The 23,089-nt window shown below is 30.4% G+C and overlaps 4 protein-coding genes across 4 annotated transcripts in view; 2 read left to right on the forward strand and 2 right to left on the reverse strand.

Annotated features, from left to right (window-relative positions):
• LOC149483528 (uncharacterized) overlaps positions 1-5,475 on the reverse strand; it is a 66,680-nt gene extending 61,205 nt beyond the window's left edge. The window contains exon 1 of the mRNA XM_089702618.1: positions 5,322-5,475. The gene's annotated coding sequence lies outside the window, so the exon portion shown is untranslated. The remainder of the gene's footprint in view (positions 1-5,321) is intronic.
• A 2,954-nt stretch (positions 5,476-8,429) lies between these two features.
• Positions 8,430-10,805, forward strand: LOC149483530 (uncharacterized). The gene is made up of 7 exons (XM_089702066.1): positions 8,430-8,500; positions 8,750-8,874; positions 9,235-9,327; positions 9,743-9,897; positions 10,168-10,321; positions 10,367-10,451; positions 10,668-10,805. Exons 1-7 carry the CDS (start codon positions 8,451-8,453, stop codon positions 10,771-10,773), a joined length of 768 nt encoding a protein of 255 aa, XP_089558192.1. The 5' UTR covers positions 8,430-8,450; the 3' UTR covers positions 10,774-10,805.
• A 656-nt stretch (positions 10,806-11,461) lies between these two features.
• On the reverse strand, positions 11,462-15,952 carry LOC149483531 (uncharacterized). Its single transcript, XM_089703004.1, has 11 exons — positions 15,859-15,952; positions 15,716-15,783; positions 15,262-15,371; positions 14,399-14,626; positions 14,007-14,121; positions 13,679-13,739; positions 13,444-13,567; positions 13,029-13,161; positions 12,558-12,704; positions 12,063-12,199; positions 11,462-11,987 (listed from the first exon to the last, which is right to left on the reverse strand). The coding sequence occupies exons 1-11, from the start codon at positions 15,950-15,952 to the stop codon at positions 11,462-11,464; spliced, it is 1,743 nt and encodes a 580-aa protein (XP_089559130.1).
• A 1,395-nt stretch (positions 15,953-17,347) lies between these two features.
• LOC149483532 (uncharacterized) lies at positions 17,348-23,007 on the forward strand. Its single transcript, XM_089702971.1, has 11 exons — positions 17,348-17,371; positions 17,759-17,883; positions 19,488-19,679; positions 19,873-19,987; positions 20,353-20,404; positions 21,270-21,381; positions 21,636-21,774; positions 21,858-21,983; positions 22,103-22,260; positions 22,369-22,508; positions 22,718-23,007. The coding sequence occupies exons 1-11, from the start codon at positions 17,363-17,365 to the stop codon at positions 23,005-23,007; spliced, it is 1,458 nt and encodes a 485-aa protein (XP_089559097.1). The 5' UTR covers positions 17,348-17,362.
• Positions 23,008-23,089: the final 82 nt, after the last annotated feature.

Below are 23,089 nucleotides of genomic sequence, written 5' to 3' on the forward strand. Positions count from 1 at the left end.
ATATTTTTCTTTAACACGGAAAAGCGGACCTTACAAGTTACTCTTACTTTAAAGGAATTTCTGTATTAATATGCTAATGATTCTGGTATGCATATTCATACACAAAGAACATCTATCGCTTCTGGCAGCTAAATACTCTAGCGTATTAACGTTTATATAGAAAGAACACAAGAATCGCTTGAAGCTAAACTGCCTATTCTATAAAAGTTGAACGGTATTCCTTTTTTTATATTTTCGTCAATATTTCAAAAGGCATAAATATAGTCCGATGTCATCGCAGTTTATCAAAGATCAGATCAAAATTCGATGACATCCCTTACTGCGAACATATTGCTTTAGATATGCATATTGCATAGGTACCTACAATCCACGTGATTTGCGACTGAACGTAGAACATAAAGCTAATATTAGTATTAAATATTCAAATTTGTTCCTGGACTTTGAATGATAATAGCACACAACGCAATAATGTGAAATTTAAATTTACATTAACACACTTTGCTCAAATATATTATATAATATATGTCTTTCAAAGTAAAATGAACCTGTTGTAAGAACAGCTAGTTAATGTTACCCTGCAGAGAAAATATTATGCCAATGTGTTTAAATATAATATACCGGGAGACCCGCCAACGCTTGACTTCAAAGAAAACATAGGAAAAAACTAAGGGAAAAATACATTAATGGCACATTTATAACGACATCTATTGTTCTGCGTCACATACCTTCGTATTAGTTGTAATCAACAGTTGTAATAGATGCTTCGAAGAGATGTTACACAATGTTGAATGGCATATTTCCAAAAGTAAATAAAATCTCAGCATTCTTAAATTGAATTTTCATTAGACATTTAAAAAAATGGTAGAGTAATAGAATAATACACAAACATATACATACACAACATGACTTTTACTCTTTGAACAGACGTATTATAATTGAATTTCGATTTAAATTTGAGCGCTAGTGCAATCTGATTTAATTTAACATCATAAACGTAAATTAATATGTAGATATCATTTTCCGGAAAGGTAAAGCCATAAAAAATCAACTGAAGCAGTATGTGGCATCGTGTTAAAGCTACCTACTCTATATTATAAATCAAATTACTACATTTAATACAGAGTGTATTCATTTTTAAATATTCAGAAATAGTGCGAACATTCTGGCAATTACATATATAATAATCATTCATAGCTTTTAAAACCCATAAGCTTATAAACTACTCCACCCTGAAAACTAACATCAATATTTCATATTCGTGAACCTGCCGTAATTGGCTGCTATCTTTCCCGTCACGTTCCCTACAATTTGTCTCTATTGTATTCTTGTCGATAAAACCCACATACAATAATTATCTAGTGAAACAACTTCATATTATTGGAAAGTGGGAAATTTCTTAGTATCAATAATATTTCTCTTATGAAAAGTTTACTCAATATATTTTTTATTATTCAGAAATAAATAAAAACATTAAAAGTTACTATACTTATGGTTTAGTTTTCTTTAAAATTACTAAACAGTGAGATTGATGTACACAGCTGTTTAAGAATCATGTTTGTCCTATATCCTGCAAGTACCTAGACTTCATCATATGTTCATGGATAAGAACCTTATTTATTAATGCAGTAAAATCTACTTAGTTCCAATAATTAGCTTACACACATAGTAACTTTTTAACCAATCCCACAAGAGAGAGACTTAAAATTGTATATCGTCAAATAAATCAAATAATATTTTTCACTCAAAGTGCTTTCATTCAATTTGGAATTTAAAATGTAACTCAAAATAGAATTGAATCCATCTCAGTTTGCACGAATGTAATTTGTATCCCAAAAGGGTAGTTTGTAACGAAACGAGAGCCCATTCATCTAAGTTTAAAAAATTTATGATGCAAAGTTTCTGGAACGGCTGCTTTCTTAATAAATAGGACTATAACTTTTAGGTATATTTTAATAATATCTTCGTCATTGAATGTATAATCATAAAACAGCATAACATAAAGTTGTTCATTACTCTAATAACAAATATTATACAACATACACCAAGCGGAAAAGGAGCAAGGTAACAAAAACATATTAAAAACAGTTTATATTTCCAGTACAAATATACTAAAAATGCTACTGCTAGGCGCCAAGATAAATTTAAAACACCAAAGCACTCTTTATTTGTTTAACACGTTTTGATGAAAAAAGTCAATTTATATTTTATAGCTATCTTAACTAAAGTCCAATGAAAAGTCCATTGTAAAAGGGGTAATAAATTCTAAATTGCGATCTTTAAAAAGAAGGCAAATGAATTGTCTTACTGCTTTCCACAAACCATAATAGATGATTCTCGTAGAGAGTAGAGGTTCTACGAAATCGATTAGTGTAGCTGGATGCTACACGAAATCTAGTTACGTTTCAAAATTGATGCACCGTACAAATTAATCTTAGGGGGAAATGGCAGCTTAAAAACTGCTCACTTGAAATTATGAAGAGGAAGATTTGTGCTAGATAGTCTGTATTCTTTGACTGAATGTTTTAGTATTTTAGTATTCATTCATTGGTGTATTTATAACCTCATAACATGAAACTATATAGCTTGCTTATTCAGGAAATAAATTATTTTAAATTGGTGGAGCATTGTTCTATAATCAGCTAGTAACTGTGTACATAACGTGGAAAGTATTTTCATGTCTCTATAAAAATATTTGATAAATATAATTTATATTTGATGAATCTATATGCTCTTTTATAAGTTACTGAGATAGTATCCAAACTCAATTAGCATTGTTAGTATTAAACAACTACTAAAGAAAAGGACAATTTTTCTAAATTTTTTCCAGTATTTAATACTTTCCAAAAACTGACCATGATTTTGAATGATTGCTATATCTAAGACTTTATTAAATATTGATGTAATCCTTTTCATTCGTTGTCTAAATTTATTTTAAGGGTGTAAAAATGAGTAATAAATAGGATGTTGTGGGCGTTGGAGTCACGCTGTCTAGGACTGCTAGAAATCAAACCTTTCTTAGAGATATACATATTTATTTTTCATTTTGATAATAAACTTTTATTTTTTTCGAGCAAATTGTTATACAGAGTAATTTTTATTCGTGATAGTCGGCAGTCAATCGGCAGATTGATGTTAGGTATATAGTTATATATAAAGTTAATAATACCCCAGACAATGCTTTGAACTTGAAATAAACATGAATAGCTCCGTCAAAGGCATCACAAAAGAATACCGTTTTATACCCAAAGCTGGAACAAAGTAACAAAACCAAGCTGTTGCCGATCATAAAGAAATCAGTCGGTTGCCTCATACCTTTTAAACTTAATAAAGAACTCTTTGAAATACATGTATAGTAACAATATCAAAATGTCGACTCAAAACAAGTGTAGCCTTGATCTAGAATCTGTTCACCGCCTAGTGTTTGCTCTTAAGTCGAACTTTTTATCGCGAAGATAAAGCGACTTGACTGGCAATTCATTCCAGTGTATCAATCTCACGTTCTGTACTATAAATATTATAAAAGGGCTGCAATGCATGAAGCATGTAAGATTTTTGTGTATTGAGATAAAGTTGCATATAGCTTCTTTTATAACAATTTAATTACAGGTGTATGCAATTATTATTCAGTATATACCTACAATATACACTTTGCTGTAAAACATTTAGTATTAAACGTAAACTTAAAAACAATTAGATTTAAGGAACATAACACCATACCAACCAAAACGCTCGCCCCTCCTGAATGTCGCGTGAAAATCACTCGTAAAACGTTAGGTATAAACAATTATTGTGTGCCACTTCTCAATTTCGTACCCGGGCATACATTTACACATTCCAAAAACATGACAAATTAAACAAGTCTATTTTATTTAACAAGTCAAACGTAGCACACCCGCATGTGAAGCGCGAGTTAATGATTCATATGGAACTTTGTAAGGCTCTATTAGCACTACAAAATTTTTATTAGGGTAGTAATTCAACTCGATAGTAATTTATACAGGTTTGGTGTAAAGTGTGGTAAGTAGTAAAATATAAGAGCAAAAAAAATATCAGAATTTATATTTATTTTAAACGAAACACTTCAGTGGTATCTTCATAACTTAATTTTTTCCTTAGGTGACATTCTAGACGCCATGGTTTCTATATCATGCATAAGTTGGCTAGTGAAGCATTGTGAACACTGTAAAAGTATGTCTTTACGTAAACGCCGTAGTAAAACTATCGTGCTACAATTACAACTAGGTACTATATTTTATATTTATGCTGTACCTATAAGAATTTACTGTTGTTCATAAATAAATAATGTGTTACGAAAAAATGTAATCTCATAAAATTTGAGATTGAAATAAAATTTATCTGATATAAAAATATCCAAAACAAAGGAAGTTACACTTCATTATAATAACCCAATTACGTACATATAAATACATTGCCTAATTTCCGCATAATAACAAAAAAAACAATGGACAGTTTTAAAATGTTTGTGGCAGCATTTTTTGGGTCGAAACTCCTGACAAAGCAATTTTTTTATTAAATGTTGAGAGGAAAAACCATATAAAAGTAAGGCAATGGTACAAATTTTGTTTGATATAGATCATAAAAGTAATAGTATGCTAGAGTATATTATCTTATTTGACCTAATTAGACTCCACGAAACAAATGAACGTGTAACCAAATTGTAGAAATTGACAATTCAAATTAATAAAAAATATTTATATATCATTGATAACATATAAATACATTCTACTTATTTCTGTTCATTCAACAACTTCATAAGTTTGTTAAACACATAATATTACTTGCAAATTCATACTAATTGTTCTTATTTACTTTCAATTTATCTTGGAATATTAAAAGAGAAAAATGTTCTTCTATTATACAAACTAATTAAAATATTTTGAAAAAACTTATGTAGGTAAGTATATTAGAACTTCAAATCTTCTTCAATTAGATAAATTAAAATACTTAATTTATGTATAATGTTTCTTAAGTCTTGATACGAAACAATATAGCACGCTAATACTGAATAATATTGTTAAAATGACACAATACATAATTATGATCGAAGAGTTAAATTTTCAGTAACAACATATTGACAATAATATGATCGATGTGTCTTAAGATTTAGCTGATATTAAAAGCTTTTAAACCATAAATCAATTTTGCACTAATACTAATACAAAAATAGTTTGGTAAAAATATGTACTTGTGTTTAAAAAATACTACGAATAATAAATTAATTTTGTCAAAACTAACTAGTCTTAATATATTTTTACATCCCTACTACTCTATAAAAAATATATCTTTACAATTTACGTTACCTCCGTTAGTCCGATTAGATCCTCAGCAGAATTGAGTACTACCACTAGAAAACAATCGCACTACAATTAACTTTATTCAGTAGAGTTTCACAAAGTTTATTTTACGAAAAGCTGCGAACCGCATCCAAAGGCGGGCGGACGTCCGAACTTTCAGGCGAACTCCGAACGACTGAAGCCTGAAGAATAAATCTTTGTACAGCATAGACCTTCAACAATAACACATACATAGTTTTATCAAATTATCAATAGAAATATAAACAATGGTGACAATTACGTATAAATTCTTGGCAAACAACGAATAAACTCTAATCTATGATGCAACATGTGTTCTTTTTCTGCCTACTTATTTATAATTTTGTTATTATTAGAAACTCTTTCATTTCATTGTTTTCAGTAAACACTTCTAAACATTATGCTATAATGTCATAACGACATTAAATGATTTGACTTGGATTGTATCTACCAGATTGCCTACCAGCTGATTCTTTTGAAAACGATTTCTCAAATATAAATGCTTATCAAACTTGTAAGTACATTTTATTCTACTGTAATATTTAATTTTTTTCTACTGTAATATTCTTCGGTAATATTTTTATTCGAAAACTCGTAAATTACTTAGTGGAAAGCGAATTTAATCCCACGTTTTGAACATGACGTATTGAAGTGTCGAACACATGACGAATGTATTCTTGAATAAATAAAACCGGCCAAGTGCGAGTCGGGCTCGCGCACAAAGGGTTCCGTAGCAGCAAATATAATAAATTACAGTTAAATCAACCTATCTCAAAAACTATAAGAGATACTTTGATCAAACCAAAAATCGTTGAAAGAGTTAATTAGCATGCATCACCTCTATTTTTTTTAGAATTTTATACCCCGTAGTTATAAAAATAGAGGGGGGGGGACATACTTTTTACGACTTTGAGAGCTGATATCTCAAAAACCGTTCACTTTAAGAAAAATGTTTTTTAGAAAACTTTATATCATTTTAAAAGACCTTTCCATTGATACCCCACACGGGTATGTACATCGAAAAAAAAAATTTCATCCCTCAGTTACATGTATGGGGAGCCCCACCCCCAATTCTTTTTTTTACTATTTAGTGTCATATTTTTGTAGCGGTTCATACAACACATATTCCCATCAAATTTCATCACTGTAGTACTTATAGTTTCCGAGTAAATCGGCTGTGACAGACGGACAGACGGACAGACGGACAGACGGACATGACGAAACTATAAGGGTTCCGTTTTTGCCATTTTGGCTACGGAACCCTAAAAATTAAGGAAGCGACCCAAGAGTGAAATTGAAAACATTAAATGCCTAATTAATATTAGAAATATTACCTCGTATTATGTAAAAGTACAAACAACGTTTACGTTGGTGACTACCATGTTTATATGAAAAACAAAATGTTATTCGTTCCACGCTTGTTCCACGCATATAAAATGAGCTTTTTGGGTTCGGATAGAATGGACAATTGGACATACAATATTTGAATACATATATAACTTGGTATATTTCATGTTACTTTATTTATTTTTAATGCGTGATATGAAGGTAAAGAAATATTATGGGGTCCTCACTTTGTAAATGTTAGTAGTAAAATTAAACTTGTTTAGAACTTCATAATTTGTTATAGTGGTTTGGGAATAACTTTGAAATACACTATAATTATATTATGAAACGTTAATATTTCTTATCAAATGAAGCTCAGTTTGTAAATACAAAAAAAAGGATCCAATCGAGAATTTTCCAATAAACTGTGATTATAAAAATGACGCGCAAATTCTCTACTATAAAGTTTACGAACCCATGCTCTATTTTAATTTTATTTTTGAAATGTTTAAAACCTGTTATTAACTATATTTAGAAATATAAAGAATAAAAAAAAAAAAAAAAAAAACTATATTTAGAAATATATTATATACCCATACTTGTATAAAATCTATAATACAAGGTAATTCAAATTACACACTTTTACACAATTACAGTTTATGCTATTTATTAAGTAACTAGGTTACCGCCCGCGGCTTCGCCCGCGCAGTCAAAGAAATATCCGCATAGTTCCCGTTCCCGTGGGATTTCCGGGATTGCGACATTTTCCCGGGATAAAAAGTAGCCTATGTCCTTTCTCGGGTATCAAAATATCTCCATACCAAATTTCATGAAAATTGGTTCAGTAGTTTAGGCGTGATTGAGTAACAGACAGACAGACAGAGTTACTTTCGCATTTATAATATTAGTATGGATAAATGAATAATTAAGTAAGTAATTCTACTGGGAAATAATATTCTTTACAAGATCAGGACAATTTTCATACTACACCTTCTATGTTAATAGAGGAAAATTATACATACCTACCGAAAATGTAAGGTTCTTTTCAAATCTTATATATAAAAATGAATCGCAAAATGTGTTGGTAAGCGCATAACTCGAGAACGGCTGAACCGATTTCGATCATTCTTTTTTTATTATATTCCTTGAAGTACGAGGATGGTTTTTATGTAGAGAAAACGTAAATATTATGTACCACGGGCGAAGCCGGGGCGGACCGCTAGTATACATATATAAATTACAAAACAATTGGAAATGCTTCAAAATAAATATTTGCCTAAAAATAGAAAATAAGTAAATTTGCTGTAAATTCAATTAAAAAAATTACAAAGTCAGTACCCGAGGATCACAAATATTGGATATGAATCGTGGAAGCTGTAACAAATACCGTACGTGTTCTTGAATAAATTAAATGTATACTTTTGTTTGGTGCTTTCGGTTTATCAATTACGATCTAAATATTTTTAGCATTTTGCCCATAATACAAATGGCTAATTAGTCTACATCAAACATGCTTTTGTGCTTTAAAAACTTATTATTAGAACAAATAATTTTGGCCCATCTGATCAATGAAATCCCTTCAAATATTATGTAATCAGTTATTTTTGTTGAAAGATTTTTTTAAGCTTAATGTTTAATGTAATGGGACAAAAACAAACTAAACTTTTTAAAACAAAATGTGAGTTTCATGTGAATATTAATTAATAAGGTTTTTTTTTTCAGAAAAATAAAACCCTCAAGATTACATTGTTATGATAAAATATTTTTCTTCACTTACCGCAAAATAGGAGTATGTGCTATGTGTGCAGTTGCTTCGCATTCACTTTGGATTTATTTCAGAGGTAATATATCATATCATAAAAAAAATATATGTAATGTATGTAATATATATATCCTAGTATGGAACGGGTCCAATGACCACTGAGTCTGTCACTATATGTAGCCAAATTCATCATAATTATTTATTAAACGCTGATTCAATGTTAATACTAGTTGAAAAGAAACCTCTCCTGAAACTGTAGAATTTATCTATTTCTTTCAAGGAGCGGAGTCTTTATTAAAGGGTTATTAATGTGTTTTGTCTTTGGTAGGATTCTAACATTTTTCCTGTCGTGTTGGCTAGTGACCGCTATATGTTGTGGGCTGACAGTCGCAGTATGTGCGGGTGTAGCCTACGGCTATAATTATAGTTTAGCCGAATTCATTACACTTACAAGTAAGAAAAATCCGTAATTTGGATAGAATGCTTAAAATTATTTAATTTGGTATAATCAATTCTTAATAATTAATAGACAATAAGTACCATTTATATGGTAATGGGAAAAATTATATTTAATAATAAGCAGAACCTCGTCAGTGACTAAATAAGAAAATAACAAGACTAGAACGAACAAGAACAAGTATTATCAAAATACGATAATAAGTTTTGTTAATTAGATCATTATTATTTATAATATACTCTTACTATATTTATACGCTATTATATTTATATTTATAAAAAAAATGTCTCTTGTAAAATTAAGAAGATACGATATTGTAAAAGCGAAAGTAATGTTTTATTATAATACCTTGTCAGGAGCCGATGTGCGTGTTTACATGCGAAGGGGTCAGTTCTATGACAGACCTGACCTGGTACAGTATAGAAGGAAGATGGGAGATGAGGATGAAGGTAAGAAATAAAAGTACCTAGAAGAAATTCATTCAGAAATAAAATTATGTGGCTTCAAAATATAAAATGCAGTTTCTAGCATAGGCAAGACCTGCTTTTCAAATACCAGAATGTAAAAATAATGTATTACGTAGGTACTTAACGTCTTTTTACTTTAGTTCTTACTTCTTATACATGCTATATTAACTAATCAATAATAGCAGATACCACAGATCATTATAGTATGGATAATCCACGGTGTCTGTTTTGATATTTATGGGATGACCCAGAATTTTATACCTTCTTATATTTATAGTAACCTTGATTCAAACTGGCGATTTAGTTTTCAGACTATAGAATATTTTCCTTATCTATTCGTGGGCAATTGGGAAAAAAATCGTATAACATAATTAATTTTATATAAAATTGTGTACAGGTTTCCCCGGGAATTTAACGAATGATTATCAAGAACCATTTTTAAGTAATGACGCGCCACTCTCTGAGCAATGGTCTAAAAATGAGGACACTCGTAAATATGCTGAAAAACTTACAAAATATTCAGATACCAAGAGAATAATGGCCGATTCAGTCGTGCAATATGAGGTGAGAGTATTTATGTATGTTAATATCAATGATATGCTAATCTTACTATGAGCTGTATTTTTCTCAATAGTTATTGTAAAAAAATTACTATAAAGCTATCAGCCTCTGTTAAAGGAAGCGGTCATTTAACAGAAGCATATACATATATATCACTCAAAACAGCATTTTTGTCTAAAAAAAATATTTTCGTATTTTGAATGATGATCCGAATTAGACTGAAAAGATTAAATTTATAATATTATCTTTTTTTTATTTCAGACGCCAAACTATTATAAATTTACTACAGCACCAACACATTACATCTCTATAATACCCAATCCATTATTTTCTACAACGGTGTGGCAAAGCGGCTCTTCGCAGATAATCATGAGGCAATTTGAACCAATCAATGAAATTTTGTCTGAGAAACAGCGTATGAAAGACAGTGAATATCGAAAAAAAGTTCCTTCACAATTAGATACAAATTCTATTGATGAAATTGAAAGACCCACGCAGTCGATATCACCCGATATCCGAATAATAGTTGAAGACAATCCAAAAAGGTTTGTTATTTTTTAATTAAGTACATTCCTTTTGAAATTGCCTTTCTCAATTCTTGGAATGAAAATGAATTGACATCAAGAACGCAATTTTATGATTGTGTTAAGTCTTAATTTTTTTCCTGGTTTCTTTCCTTGATTAAATACTCTTACAAAATGATTATTTACCTCCACCATTGTGTTAATTAAAACTTACTAAGATTGTAACAATTTGTTTAGTGAAGAATACAAATTAAGAGATTGGAGACCATCGCCACGCCCAGTAATACCGGAGTATTTAACGCAAGAAATGGATGAAGATGCTGTAGTTTACAAAGCTGTATAAAGTTTTAATAATAATACATTTTTACAGTGTTTCATTTATAAAGTTACCTCGTTGTCCCGCTTATGAAGTAGTTGTAAAAAAGAAAAAATATTAAGATTTTAACGACAACAGCTAGCAACTGGTACTCCTATAAAATATTATACCTAGAATAAACTTAGGCGTTTTTTAGAACAACTATTCTTTCTTCGCATAATGAGGTATTTTTCTTGCGAAGCATAGCTTTGGCAAAAATTGTGTCATTTTTTGGGCTATAAGGATAACATGACAAAATTACCAGATATGTAACAAAATCTGGTAACGCATATATTGAATACTTCAGCACTTCATACAATATGCTGTTTGAACAGGCCTCGTGGAATAAAACCTTAATTGACTTGATACCGAATATCAAATGACTACACATGACATAATGCAGGCAATTATAGTCAGGGTAACTTTTATCATAAAAAATCAAATATAATAAATAAGATCTCTGCTATTGCAATGAAGATTACATAAATTAAACATTTGTACGGGTGTAGGTCGAAATCATACGCTGTATTTGTATAGATACATAATTGATTTTAATTACTAATGGCTTAAAGATTTTTCAGGGATTATAATATCAAGGATAGTTTCCAAACTTTTTCTATAGATATAATTACTGAACGAATAAGCTCAATTTCTATTGATTACATACATATAATTATTATTCATTTTTGTCATTTTCTTTCGAAGAAGAAGAAATTGAACTAAAAGATTTATCACCGCGATCACTAAAATGAATTTTATGTTTCGGTTGCATATCACTTCCTTCACTCGATTCTCCTTCTTGGCTTGATGTCGAAGACTTTGCAAACATTTTTACTTTTTTCCTTACTTCTCCTCTTTTATCAAATTTATTCTTTTTGGGATTGCTTCCTTTACTTATCTCCCCGCGTTTGTCAAACTTTTTCTTTTTAGGAGCAAATTCGTTATTGTTTCCATTACCATTGTATTCTTGATATTCAACACTTCTTGATAGTTGTACAGTTTCAGTATTTATGTCGTCCCACTTTTCCCGGGAAACATTTTCAGATAATTTTGTTGGCCTCTTATTGCCTTTGAAGAATTGCAATGTGTGATCAATTAATACTTTTGGAATTTCATTTATTAAGTGTCCGCTTAATAACGAGTTCGCATTGGTTCTTTCTTGAACATTTCCTTTGAAACCAATTATTGATAATTCAAGTGACCTAAAAATTTATGATTTACTTCAATTTTTTTCGTAGGTCATAAGAAAAAAATATTTACAACAAAATTACTCTTACCTCCAATCGACGAAATCGCATACATTCACATCCTTCTCTATATCTATTTCAATGTTAACATTAACGTCGTAAAGTTCGGCAAAAAAGTCATGATCAGTTGAAATGGTATCATTTTTGAAGCCTATTCTTCCACGTACCTACCATAAAAGGATAAAAATCGATTTTTGTATTAACCAAAATGTTAAGTTCAACAAAATCCTGTAGACAGTAGTTATTATTCTCTCAGACAAATAGCCTGCTTGCTCAAATAAAAGTTCGCCTGCAACTAAACCCATTATATTATTTCTTGGAACTTTTATTCAATTTTAACCTGTGTATTTATTATTATAATTGACCTAACATAAATAAATAACGTTGTGGTACCAAAAATATTTGAACCATGTTAATTTTTTTCTAAAAGAAGATTGTACTTTATTCATTTTTATTATAGGCTGTATTTACCAACACAATATATCTTAGAAATGGGTATAATTCTTTTGGATAGTGTAATTTTACCTGTAGGTAGTTATAACATATTGCTTCACCGATTTTTTTCGATTGCAACTTGTATGGTCCCCCGCTATGTGATGAATAAACGGTATCCAAGCCATATAAGTAAATGTCTTTCAGTGAAACACTGGTTTTACACGGTTTTTCTTCACACTGAAAAGGTGATTTCACAAATTTTATGCATGTTGTATAATGCGTATTTTGAAGAAGTCTACTAAGGTTTCAAAGATTATTTTTATGAACTTTTCTATACTAATATTATAAAGCTGAAGAGTTTGTTTGTTTGTTTGAACGCGCTAATGCAGGAACTACTGATCCGATTTGAAAAATTTTTTCGATGTTAGATAGCCCATTTATGGAGGAAGGTATAGGCTATATTATATCCTCACGCTAAGAGCAACAGAAGCGGAGCTACGCGGGTGAAACCGCGGTGTGCAGCTTATTTTAATAAATAGATAAGTGTTAATTAACATTTACCACATTCCACATAACAGAAAAAGATTTCATCAGGATCGCACCTTGATTTATTCGTACAGTATTTTTGTTTAAAGCCCTTATATTGCTGATGAAATATTTCGACGTTTCTTTAAATAGCTTTGTTTGATACTGCCTTTAACACAAAAAGTATATTTATAGCACAAATGACTATTAATAAAAACCAACACACAAAGAGATATAAGTCATATCAAGAAAAAGAGTCTTAAGAGTTGTATACGCAAAAAAAATGAGTGTCAGTTTTGGAAATATTATTTACTGTTGTACATTATAATGGATATTCCATTTCCTCCAATTATTTCCATTTCCTCTGAACCACGTGAAAAAATCCTGCACTTTAGAATTATGTACTACATTTAAATATTTTTATTATTTCATATGTTAATTCTCATCTTACCGATATTCCGCCAATTTATCGCCAAATATATTAGATGTATTGATGTAGGTGAGAAGACTAGCTTGAAGTTTAGGCACCAATTCCTCCCGAATTGGTTTCGAAATTAATTTTTCAAGGACTCTACCTAAATAAAACAATTTGACTTTATGAATAAAACTCGTAAACGTAAATTACAAAGTCCTTAACAAATTTTATACAACTTTCCAATAAAAAATGTTAAGAAAGTAATAATTACTTTGGTGATTATTAAAATACGGTGCTGTGACAGGCGCTAAACCCATACCCAGAGAAGATATCTGAAAACGAAAAAATATTATTTAAGTCAAAATTTCATACATCATTAGAAAAAACTTTGTACATAATAAAATATGGAATATATTTGTATCTATAATCTTATTACCTTTTAATGATATTTATTTTTCTGTAGTGCTCGCACAAATAAAATAATATAATAAAATACAATATTTCAATGGAAAAATAGCTTCTTACAACCACCCATTCGCTGTAAAGTTTAATTAATTTATCTCATAAACAACATGTTATCTCTAGAAGGTTCTATCTACCTCAACAGAGAATTTACAGTCAGATACTGTAAAAGTGTTATGTCCCAAGTCGACTGATTGGCCACTTAGCTTCGTGATAGCGTACCCAGACAGGGTACAATCTTCTGCTGTTATGCTGAAATACGCAAATTTTTGCAAACTTGGTTGAAAGTCATTTTTCTGGCGACGTAAATAAAAATATGCTGCTTTAACTGAACACTTTAAATATAATTTGAATACATAAACTATTGATGTTTATGAAAAGCCATTTCTTTTAAAAGAGGGTATTTCTACCAAAAATATTGGGCAAGAAACTTGTTATTTACTACGTTAAAAATCACATTATCCAAACAGTAAAATTCACAGCGACTGCTATTTCTATCAAATCACTAGACCATTCCAAAAAAACTTACGCCAAAGGCCCAACATAATGCACGTCTTGGAACGAAAACGGGGAATGATCACTTAGATTCCTCCCATTTACCACTACATCGGAATAATTCCGGAACAGTATGTACTGTGTATATACAAACATCTTGCTGAGCCCCGTCTCTATTCGCAGAGCATTTGACGCGAGAGCCATCGTCACTTCTGGGGATGTGAAGTGTGGTAGCTCGCCTAAGAACATGTCTTGGCATAGTCTACAATAAATTGCTTTTTCTTTATTTATTTAATACTAGTGGTCCGCCCCGGCTTCGCCCGTGGTCCATATTTCGCAATAAAAGGTAGCCTATGTCCTTTCTCGGGTATCAAAATATCTTCATAGCAAATTTCATGCATATTGGTTCAGTAGTTTAGGCGTGATTGAGTAACAGACAGACAGCATTTATAATATTAGTATGGATTAACAGAGCCGTCACATCTTATCTTATCTTTTAACAATAGGACTTTAAACTAGAAGGACCCACTGCATTATAAAGAAATACTATTTCTTGAATGTGTCGGCATTTATGCCGTTATACAATAAAATAAGTAATGAACATTTCATCCCTCTTATCATATTTAAATAAAATTATCTAATAATAAATACAAACTTGGATTGGAATAACAGTGATTGGTTTTTAAATAAGCGCCAAATCCCAAGAGACTTAGAAGAAAATAATGATGTCGCGTCGGAATTAAAAATTACCTCACTGTACCGTAAACACCCGTAAAGGTTGAATAAAACATTGTACGAAATGGGATATGAATGAAACGATACAAGAGAAACAAATGATACAATAGCAATAGGACAAATGGGATAATATAATATTCAAACACGACGCATATAACTTACACTCCTACTACATTGTCGTGAACATAGAACCCATTTGCTATTCTGTGCGAGTCTACCGACTTTCTGATGTACACATTCATCCCTTTATATCCATAGTTATCCCTCAGAGCCTGAAATTGAAAATTCAGATAATAAATTCAACTTTCTCAAAGGATCTTGAATTTGAATGGGGCTAATAAAGATTGTTTATACCATAACCATCTTTGATATAATTTAATGTAGTGGTTCAAAAACTTAAATAACTATTTAGTTATTCTTGTCATTCTCGGTGTGATTAGAATAACTTATCCTTCCACCATATAAAGCAAATTAGCATACGATATATTGTGTTATATTAATTATTCTTTGAATTAGATTGAAAACTGGTCGATAATTTAGCTTTAAGAGACAGAATTAAGGACTTTCAGCATAATTGCTAAGACTCATATAGACTAAGTAGAATAGAATAACTTACTAATCTTATGGCACTTTCGTATGACTTCCTATTTTTCTGCCATTCCTGTTGAAAATTAGTAAAAGTTTCTGCAAAAAACAACAACAACAAAATTAAGTTTTTGTCAATTGAAATTAATTAAATGAAAATAGTTTTCTCTTTACCGCTTTTAAAATAATCATTGACGGTCTTATCAATTTTAAACGAATTCGTTTTAAAAATAGTCAAGAGTAGATAAAATAAATAGAAATAAAACATTTCAAACGTTTCGTTCAAACATTTCAATAAAGCATTTCGCGTTCAGAATGAAGAAATAAAAGATTTACGGCATTTCAAAATTAATTGAAAGCGAACATTTAACTTGATAAAGTTTTCCTGATAGTTACCTAAACCTAACTATAAGTCAATTTTAAACCAACATCCACAACCATATAATTGGATTCCTGAATATTGGTAATCAAATGAAAACACACACTTAGCCGTTTATGTGATGTAGGGTTACGGAATAACTAAAAGCTGGCTCTTGTTTACAATTCGTAGATACAATATTATATTACATTGAAATAAATTTTATTCGTACAGTACTGATTCAAAACGTTTAGATTTATAAAGTGCGGGCTACATCTCATTTACATGTGGATGAAAGAAATACTCGGATATCATTAAGAAAAAAATCCAGATATTTCGATACCTATATTATGGAGAATAAAAACTAAGAGTACATACGAATACTTTTAAACGTGTGTTTTATATTAGGTACCTATATTTGTGTAATTCGTCGGGTTCATTTCCCTCTAACACACCTATAAAGAATGCAATGCAATAATAAAGCTTTGTGCTCATTTATTTTTCATTTTATGCTACCAACCTTCATAAAAAAATAGATAAAAATAGCTTAAAATATATTTTTGAACAAAGTTCACGAGAAAATACGTTTGTTGTGCATGCTTAAGCTTACTGAATGTTACATGATCATTCCCAACATGAAAATCCTATTTAATAAGCTTAAACGATTACATGCAGTCGAATGTTAATTAAAACTGAATTTTATGAGTAGAAAGTCACTCATACATGAAAAGAACGAGTGAATTTAAATACATTTTACAATAGGAAAAGCAATTCCTTTAAAATGTTATGCAATAGCCACTATTTTATTATATTTTTTATAGTTGCTCACATATCGATAGCGGTTACAAAATCGCACCTCAGACAAAACACAGATGGTAAGTTTCATAAAGAAAATCATTGCGTATAAATATTTCAAATATGGTACCTAATTGTATCTACATTTTATCTTAACTCAAAGGAAACGAAATTGAAAACGAGGAGTCAGACGTGCCTGTAAAGGATGCTAATGATGACGACCACCCACCGGAAAAAAGCAAGAAGTCCCAAAAGCTTAATAATTGCTGGCCAAACTTTAATGTCAAAAAATACTTCGATATCTTAGATGAGCTCGATGGTAACTACATATTTATATTTGGTTCAACTGAAATTAATTGATTCATATTAAAATTAAAAATTAACTAATTTTTAATTTTAAACGTCCTGAGCAATCGTCCCATATAACTTTTTTATTGTATTAAAAAGGACTCTTTTGCAGAAAAATATTCGCGAGTCCGTGAAAATTACCAAGAAGCTGTGGGCATTGAAAATTTTGATGCTGAAATGCTTGCAGTGAGTAGTCACTCATAACTTCGACTAGACAGGGATTATGGTTCGAGTGCCTTCATAAAAGGGATTGTCCAGACGCTTTCGCTATACCGTATAAAATCATTAAACAGAAGACATTGGCAGTATTATAAAATTCTAAACCACAGGCACATCGCGTCGCGACTTGGTTGTTAACTTTGATTTATGATGCCTAGAATGCAATCCTCGGAATCGACTTTATATATTGCCATGAAGCCGATCATGCGTGAAGCTAATAAACTAAATCTGAGAAATCTATATCGAGATCATCTTGTCATCATATTATATTTAATATTTTTATTTTTCTTGAATGAAAAATAGAACTATAAGATTTCTTCTAAAGTACTTACCGTGGCTAATTTTTTTAAACAGATGATGCTAAAATCTGGGGGAGTGGCAGAGCGTTCGGTCAACAAAGCTGGCGGAAATCGAGGCCTTATACCTGCTGGAATTAACCTTGGTGGATTTTGTATGATGCGAATGCCCAATACTATCTTGTAAGACAACTAATATATGCATAAACCTATCAATACATACTCGACACTCCTCTAGACGGAACCGCAGCAGCGAATCAATTTGTGTTAATTGCACAAGCTCTCGTAGCAGTTTCTCAAGCAAAGCACCACTACGTAATTAACGTAATATTTTCTTAATGAAATACATGATAGTTGAAACAAGGCTCACTTTCGGAAAACACATTTTCGGACTTAAAAGAAAAACGTTGACAGCACGAAAACAAATCAGTCGTTATTAATATGTATGTGATAAATATGGAGATATACAAAATCTCTATATTATTTTAACCCTATCAGGTTCTTATGACCGACTTAATCAGTTGATTCTATTATGAAGAAGTGGATATAGGTACCGGCGTATAATATTCTAAAGATTTATAATTTTGTATAATCTTTACGTCTGAAAGACAAGACTTTATGGGACGCGTTTAATGTCTGCGCCCAACCGAGATCATTACCGTAAAATAAGATTGTTATCGAGCAAAGAAACTGGATTTAATTGCCTCACAGCACATTTTGCTTAGCCAGAATCTTCTCTAAATAGTGTAGATATAACATTAGACTTTTAGTACTTTTTTATAACGTGAACATTATAGACATTATAGTTACCCTTACGTAAAATTATCACAATAATGAGTTTAGAACTCTTTAGTCAACTTGCGATAAATAATTATTTTAAGTAATAATTGTAAAAAATATAAATACCTATTAAAAGAAAATCAATATTGATTTTGAAAATAAGATCGTAGAAAACAAATATTGTTAATTGTGTCATCAGCTAAACGACTTCTAATAGAGCTGCAAATATAGCCTGCGGCCGAAAAGGCCCTTTCAGCTTCTACACTTGTCGGCTTTATTGTCAGCAAATAGATAATCATGATTATTTTCGCACAAACTGCTAGCACCGGATCCGGTGTTCGGATCCGGTATATTGGTACCGGATCCGGTAACCTTTAAATGATGCCGGATCCGCCGGATTACCGGATCCGTTTTTCCGGATTGCAATCCCTATAATTATAAACCTTTCTAATATTATATTTTTTTTTAATTACCCATAAGGTACCCACTTCTAATTTCTAATAACATGGAGAACGGTCTATATAAAATATATATCATCAAAATCATTGTTACATTAGATGAACACAATTTATAAAATAAAGCCCGTTTTATGTTGGTCTTCTCTTTTGCGCTTCAACTTTTTTCATGAGTTTGGTTCGTGGACGCAATACTGTATGAATATAAATTAGTTAGGCCACCCTGTTTACAGCTGGGCTTTTGCAAAAAGTGAGAAATTACGTCCGTCAGTAAATTACGACTATAGAAAAGTGGAAAGCAATTTTGTAAAAAAAAACATCAAAGTTTTCTAAAAAGCTGAATATCGCTCCATTGCAATTGGTTCAAATTTATTTTTATTTAATATAATCTTACATTAGTTTTACAGTTAATTATGTAGTTTGTATTAAGATTTGTAAAAGGGATTCAGATTTAAGGCTCTATTGCTACAGCTCTAGGTGCTTTTAATAACCAGGTTTCGTTATTTATCGTGATAATACTTGCCTTTTATATAGGTACACCATTTTTTCTAGATTCTTCCATCGCATGAAATTACGCAATGACACACAGTTCAGAATACAATACCTTCACAATGACCTGGAGAACATGGTGCTACGAGCTCGTATATCTCTAAACGACTTGCATCTTATTGGTTCATACGACCGGACTATAACTGATAAAAATCCTTCTGACCTCTTCTATGTGCCCACTTTCGGACAAGCAGAGTAAGTATTACTAGCTTTAAATATTTCAAAAACTTTTTTAATTGATAACTTTCCTAAATGATACATAGACGCAAAAAATAACCTAACAATATGAACGGAACAATTTTCAAATAAACAGGTATTCCGAATTAGTTGTATTGTTCCATTTCATTATTGATATAAGATATACATATTGTTTTTTTTTAAACCACAGATTTATGTTGAAGAGCGTTAGATATATTATGGAAGGTCGATATAGACTGCTGACAAATCGTCTCAATTTAGTACTGACCATATCAGAAATTCAAATGGATGATATATTAATGGAGGTAATTTAACAAAAAGGATCGATTTAATAACTTAAAATGAGTTGTTTCCTATTTATTAATTTCTTGTAACCTTAACCGTAAACTAGTCTGGAATAGTTTTTTATATATAGCATTAATAAAACTTGTGAGACTTTTTTATCTTCAGTTGGTTAAAAAATAACAATTAATTCCATAACAGGCCATCACGACGAATGAATTTTTTTTTAAACTAAATTTTAATTTCATGTAAAGTGTTGTAAAAAGTTATGCTGGAACCTTAAAAGTAGTTTTTGCTAAATACCCGCAAATGCTAATTATATTTTTTTTCTGTTAATACTAGTAATTAGTATTTGTATTCTCTTTGCTAGTAATTGTGTCAATTTCAGTATCAGGGAAATGTATCATCTCCTCCCATCCGATTGGATAAACGAAATATCGGTAAGTAAATACTATCCGTAAGTTAAATGCATCCGTGAATGCGAAAAATATCCGTAGTAAGTTTTCTACGGCTAAAGTTACAAATTTAGATAATAGCCCGTTTTAAATTTTTAAGCATACCTACAGTCACATACGAATTAGTAATGAAATAAAATTGTGCATGAAGAATTTAAATGAATCTTAGAATTATATTCCTATTTCCAACTAGTGACGGGCCGAGACTTCTACCACATTTTAATTTAAATAAACCGTTGTAAAATCTTAATATATAATAATTTTATTTATATTTAATTAATTTTATTTTTTTAATATCAAGTTTAATTATACATTTTATTTTTTACATTCGAATTGTTTATTTATCTATTTTATTAAATTTTTTTAAATTAAAATGATTTAAAATTTATATTAAAAATATTATATATGCCAAGTATATTACATATTACAAAGGACATTAGTAGCTCTGTGGTATGAACTTCAATAGAAAAGTTGAGGGCATACAATAAATATATTTTTCAATTTATTTATTAGGACTTTATCCACACGAAAATTTTTCTAAATGGTGAAGGAAAACATTCCCGGACACCGGCATGCCCAAGAATCAAAAGTTCTATTCGTGAATGAAATATTATCTGTATCGTATTTAAATGCAAAGTTAATTAAAATGTACCTACATTTCAACATGAACTGCACAGGTCACTGCTCCCAAATGCAAAGAAAATATAATTAAGCAAGAATTTTAAAAACTAATTTCGTTAAAATATAAATAAATAATTTCACTCATGAAAGCAAGAAATAGAGCTTTTATAGAGATTATACAAATGTTATTACTCGTACTTATAGTTAATTGCATTGTTTTTTTCAACAGATACTTTTATGGATAGATTGAAAATAGATTTGAATCAATGGCTAAAGGATTACTTCAATGATTACCTTATGTATTTCGGCCTCTCTGGTAGGAGGATGAATCCGGAATTCCAGTACGTTTACATTTCCTTTCTAATAAGCATAAACCTTTATTTGTATTGTATAATTACTTAAATGTTCTTGAAACAGTAGATGCTGTATTCAATTGTTATTAAAAGTCCGCCTCTAATGTGACTCTAATAACATCTAATGAACGTTTGAAAATAGAACGCATTGCGTTCCAATTGTAACTTGTTTTTTTTTTATTTTTTTATTAAAATATTAAGAAATATATAAACAACCAGTACAATAATTTCAATTTTTTTAGGAAATATGACAAAGAAAAAAGTATTGCATTGAACGATTTCACAGACAACGCCATAAATGTAATAATACGAAAACTGCACCAGGTCAAGGCTGGGTCAGTTAGACTACCGAAGTTTACAATTTATGCTATCAATGGAATGGTAACTTTTAATCGTATTTCAACTTTATTTAAAAATATAATTCTTTATAAGATTTTCATTAATCTAATTATTTAATTTTATAGCAACTTCATTTAAGGGATGGTGTAATACGAGGCTTAGATAGCATTTATAGACGTTCCATAGCTACTGGAGTAAGACAAAACGATATACGTAAAATCGATGCATTCGTTGGATTTAGTAATTTAAAGGTACTTATAAACTTCCAACGTATTTTGCTACGCTTCATATATAGCTTTGTAATTTGTTATAGGAGCTTCTCCAATCCTAGAAATGTTTTGCCTATGTTCTTGCATGCAATTTTTTGTAGGTAACATATTCTTACGATGCCACTGTATCTATGGGCGCAGCTCCTCTAAGTGGAACCCTGACATTATCTGCAAATGACCTTGTGGCTCATATATCCTTGTCTATGGTCAAAGATCCTGAATCTGTGGACCTCGAGTTTGAATACATACAACAAGCAGCGTAAGTTTATTTTTATTTTCAGCTAATATCAAGTTGTTTTTAAGTGAGAACACATAACAGAACAGTATTTACTGTATAATTATGGATAATCTCATATAAATTTTCCAGACCGGAATCTCTGACCATAGAAGGACCAGCGAACAGAATGATATCACATTTCAAATTTTTACTTGAAAGACATATAATTGCTATCATGAGCAACACTTTGATTCATAATATTAAAATGCTTAGCACTTTATCACGGTGTGGTAAGTTCTACCTGTATTTACGAAGTAACTATTCTCTAATCTGTGCCTGTATTACTAAAATATTTAATAAACAACCGTACCAAAACGCTATGTATAACGAAGCTCATTTTTTTCTAACAAATTACATATACCAAGGTACTTTTTGATTTGACACAATAATAATACTTTTTATGGAAATTTTAATATCTACGTATATTTATTACTTACAGTTCCCATATTGGTACCTAAGGCCGATGAAGCTGCTACGATCGAAAGTGATGAATATAACGATGATAATCATAAATTGATCGAACACGATAAGTCTTTTGATCAAGATATAGATACTAAATCTAATGAAAAATTGGCTAAGAAACACAGTAAAACAAATATGAATGCTGATTACGTTCTTTGGAAGAAAGATAGTGTCGAACTTGAGTTCCCGCCAAAACGAGGTTCAAAGAAGAAACAAAAGATGTTCCTGAAATATAATGAAAAATTTGCTCTTGGAAAGATAAATTAAATAAATGAAAACTTCATAAAAAAAATTATAGTACTTAACTAGTTACATATTTATTTTTATTAAATAAAAGTGCTTCGGTACC

The sequence above is a fragment of the Colias philodice genome, chromosome 13, assembly GCF_061535455.1.
Source record: "Colias philodice isolate Cphi_HAF_F1 chromosome 13, ilColPhil1 Martin Lab GWU primary, whole genome shotgun sequence".
NCBI lineage: Eukaryota > Metazoa > Arthropoda > Insecta > Lepidoptera > Pieridae > Colias > Colias philodice.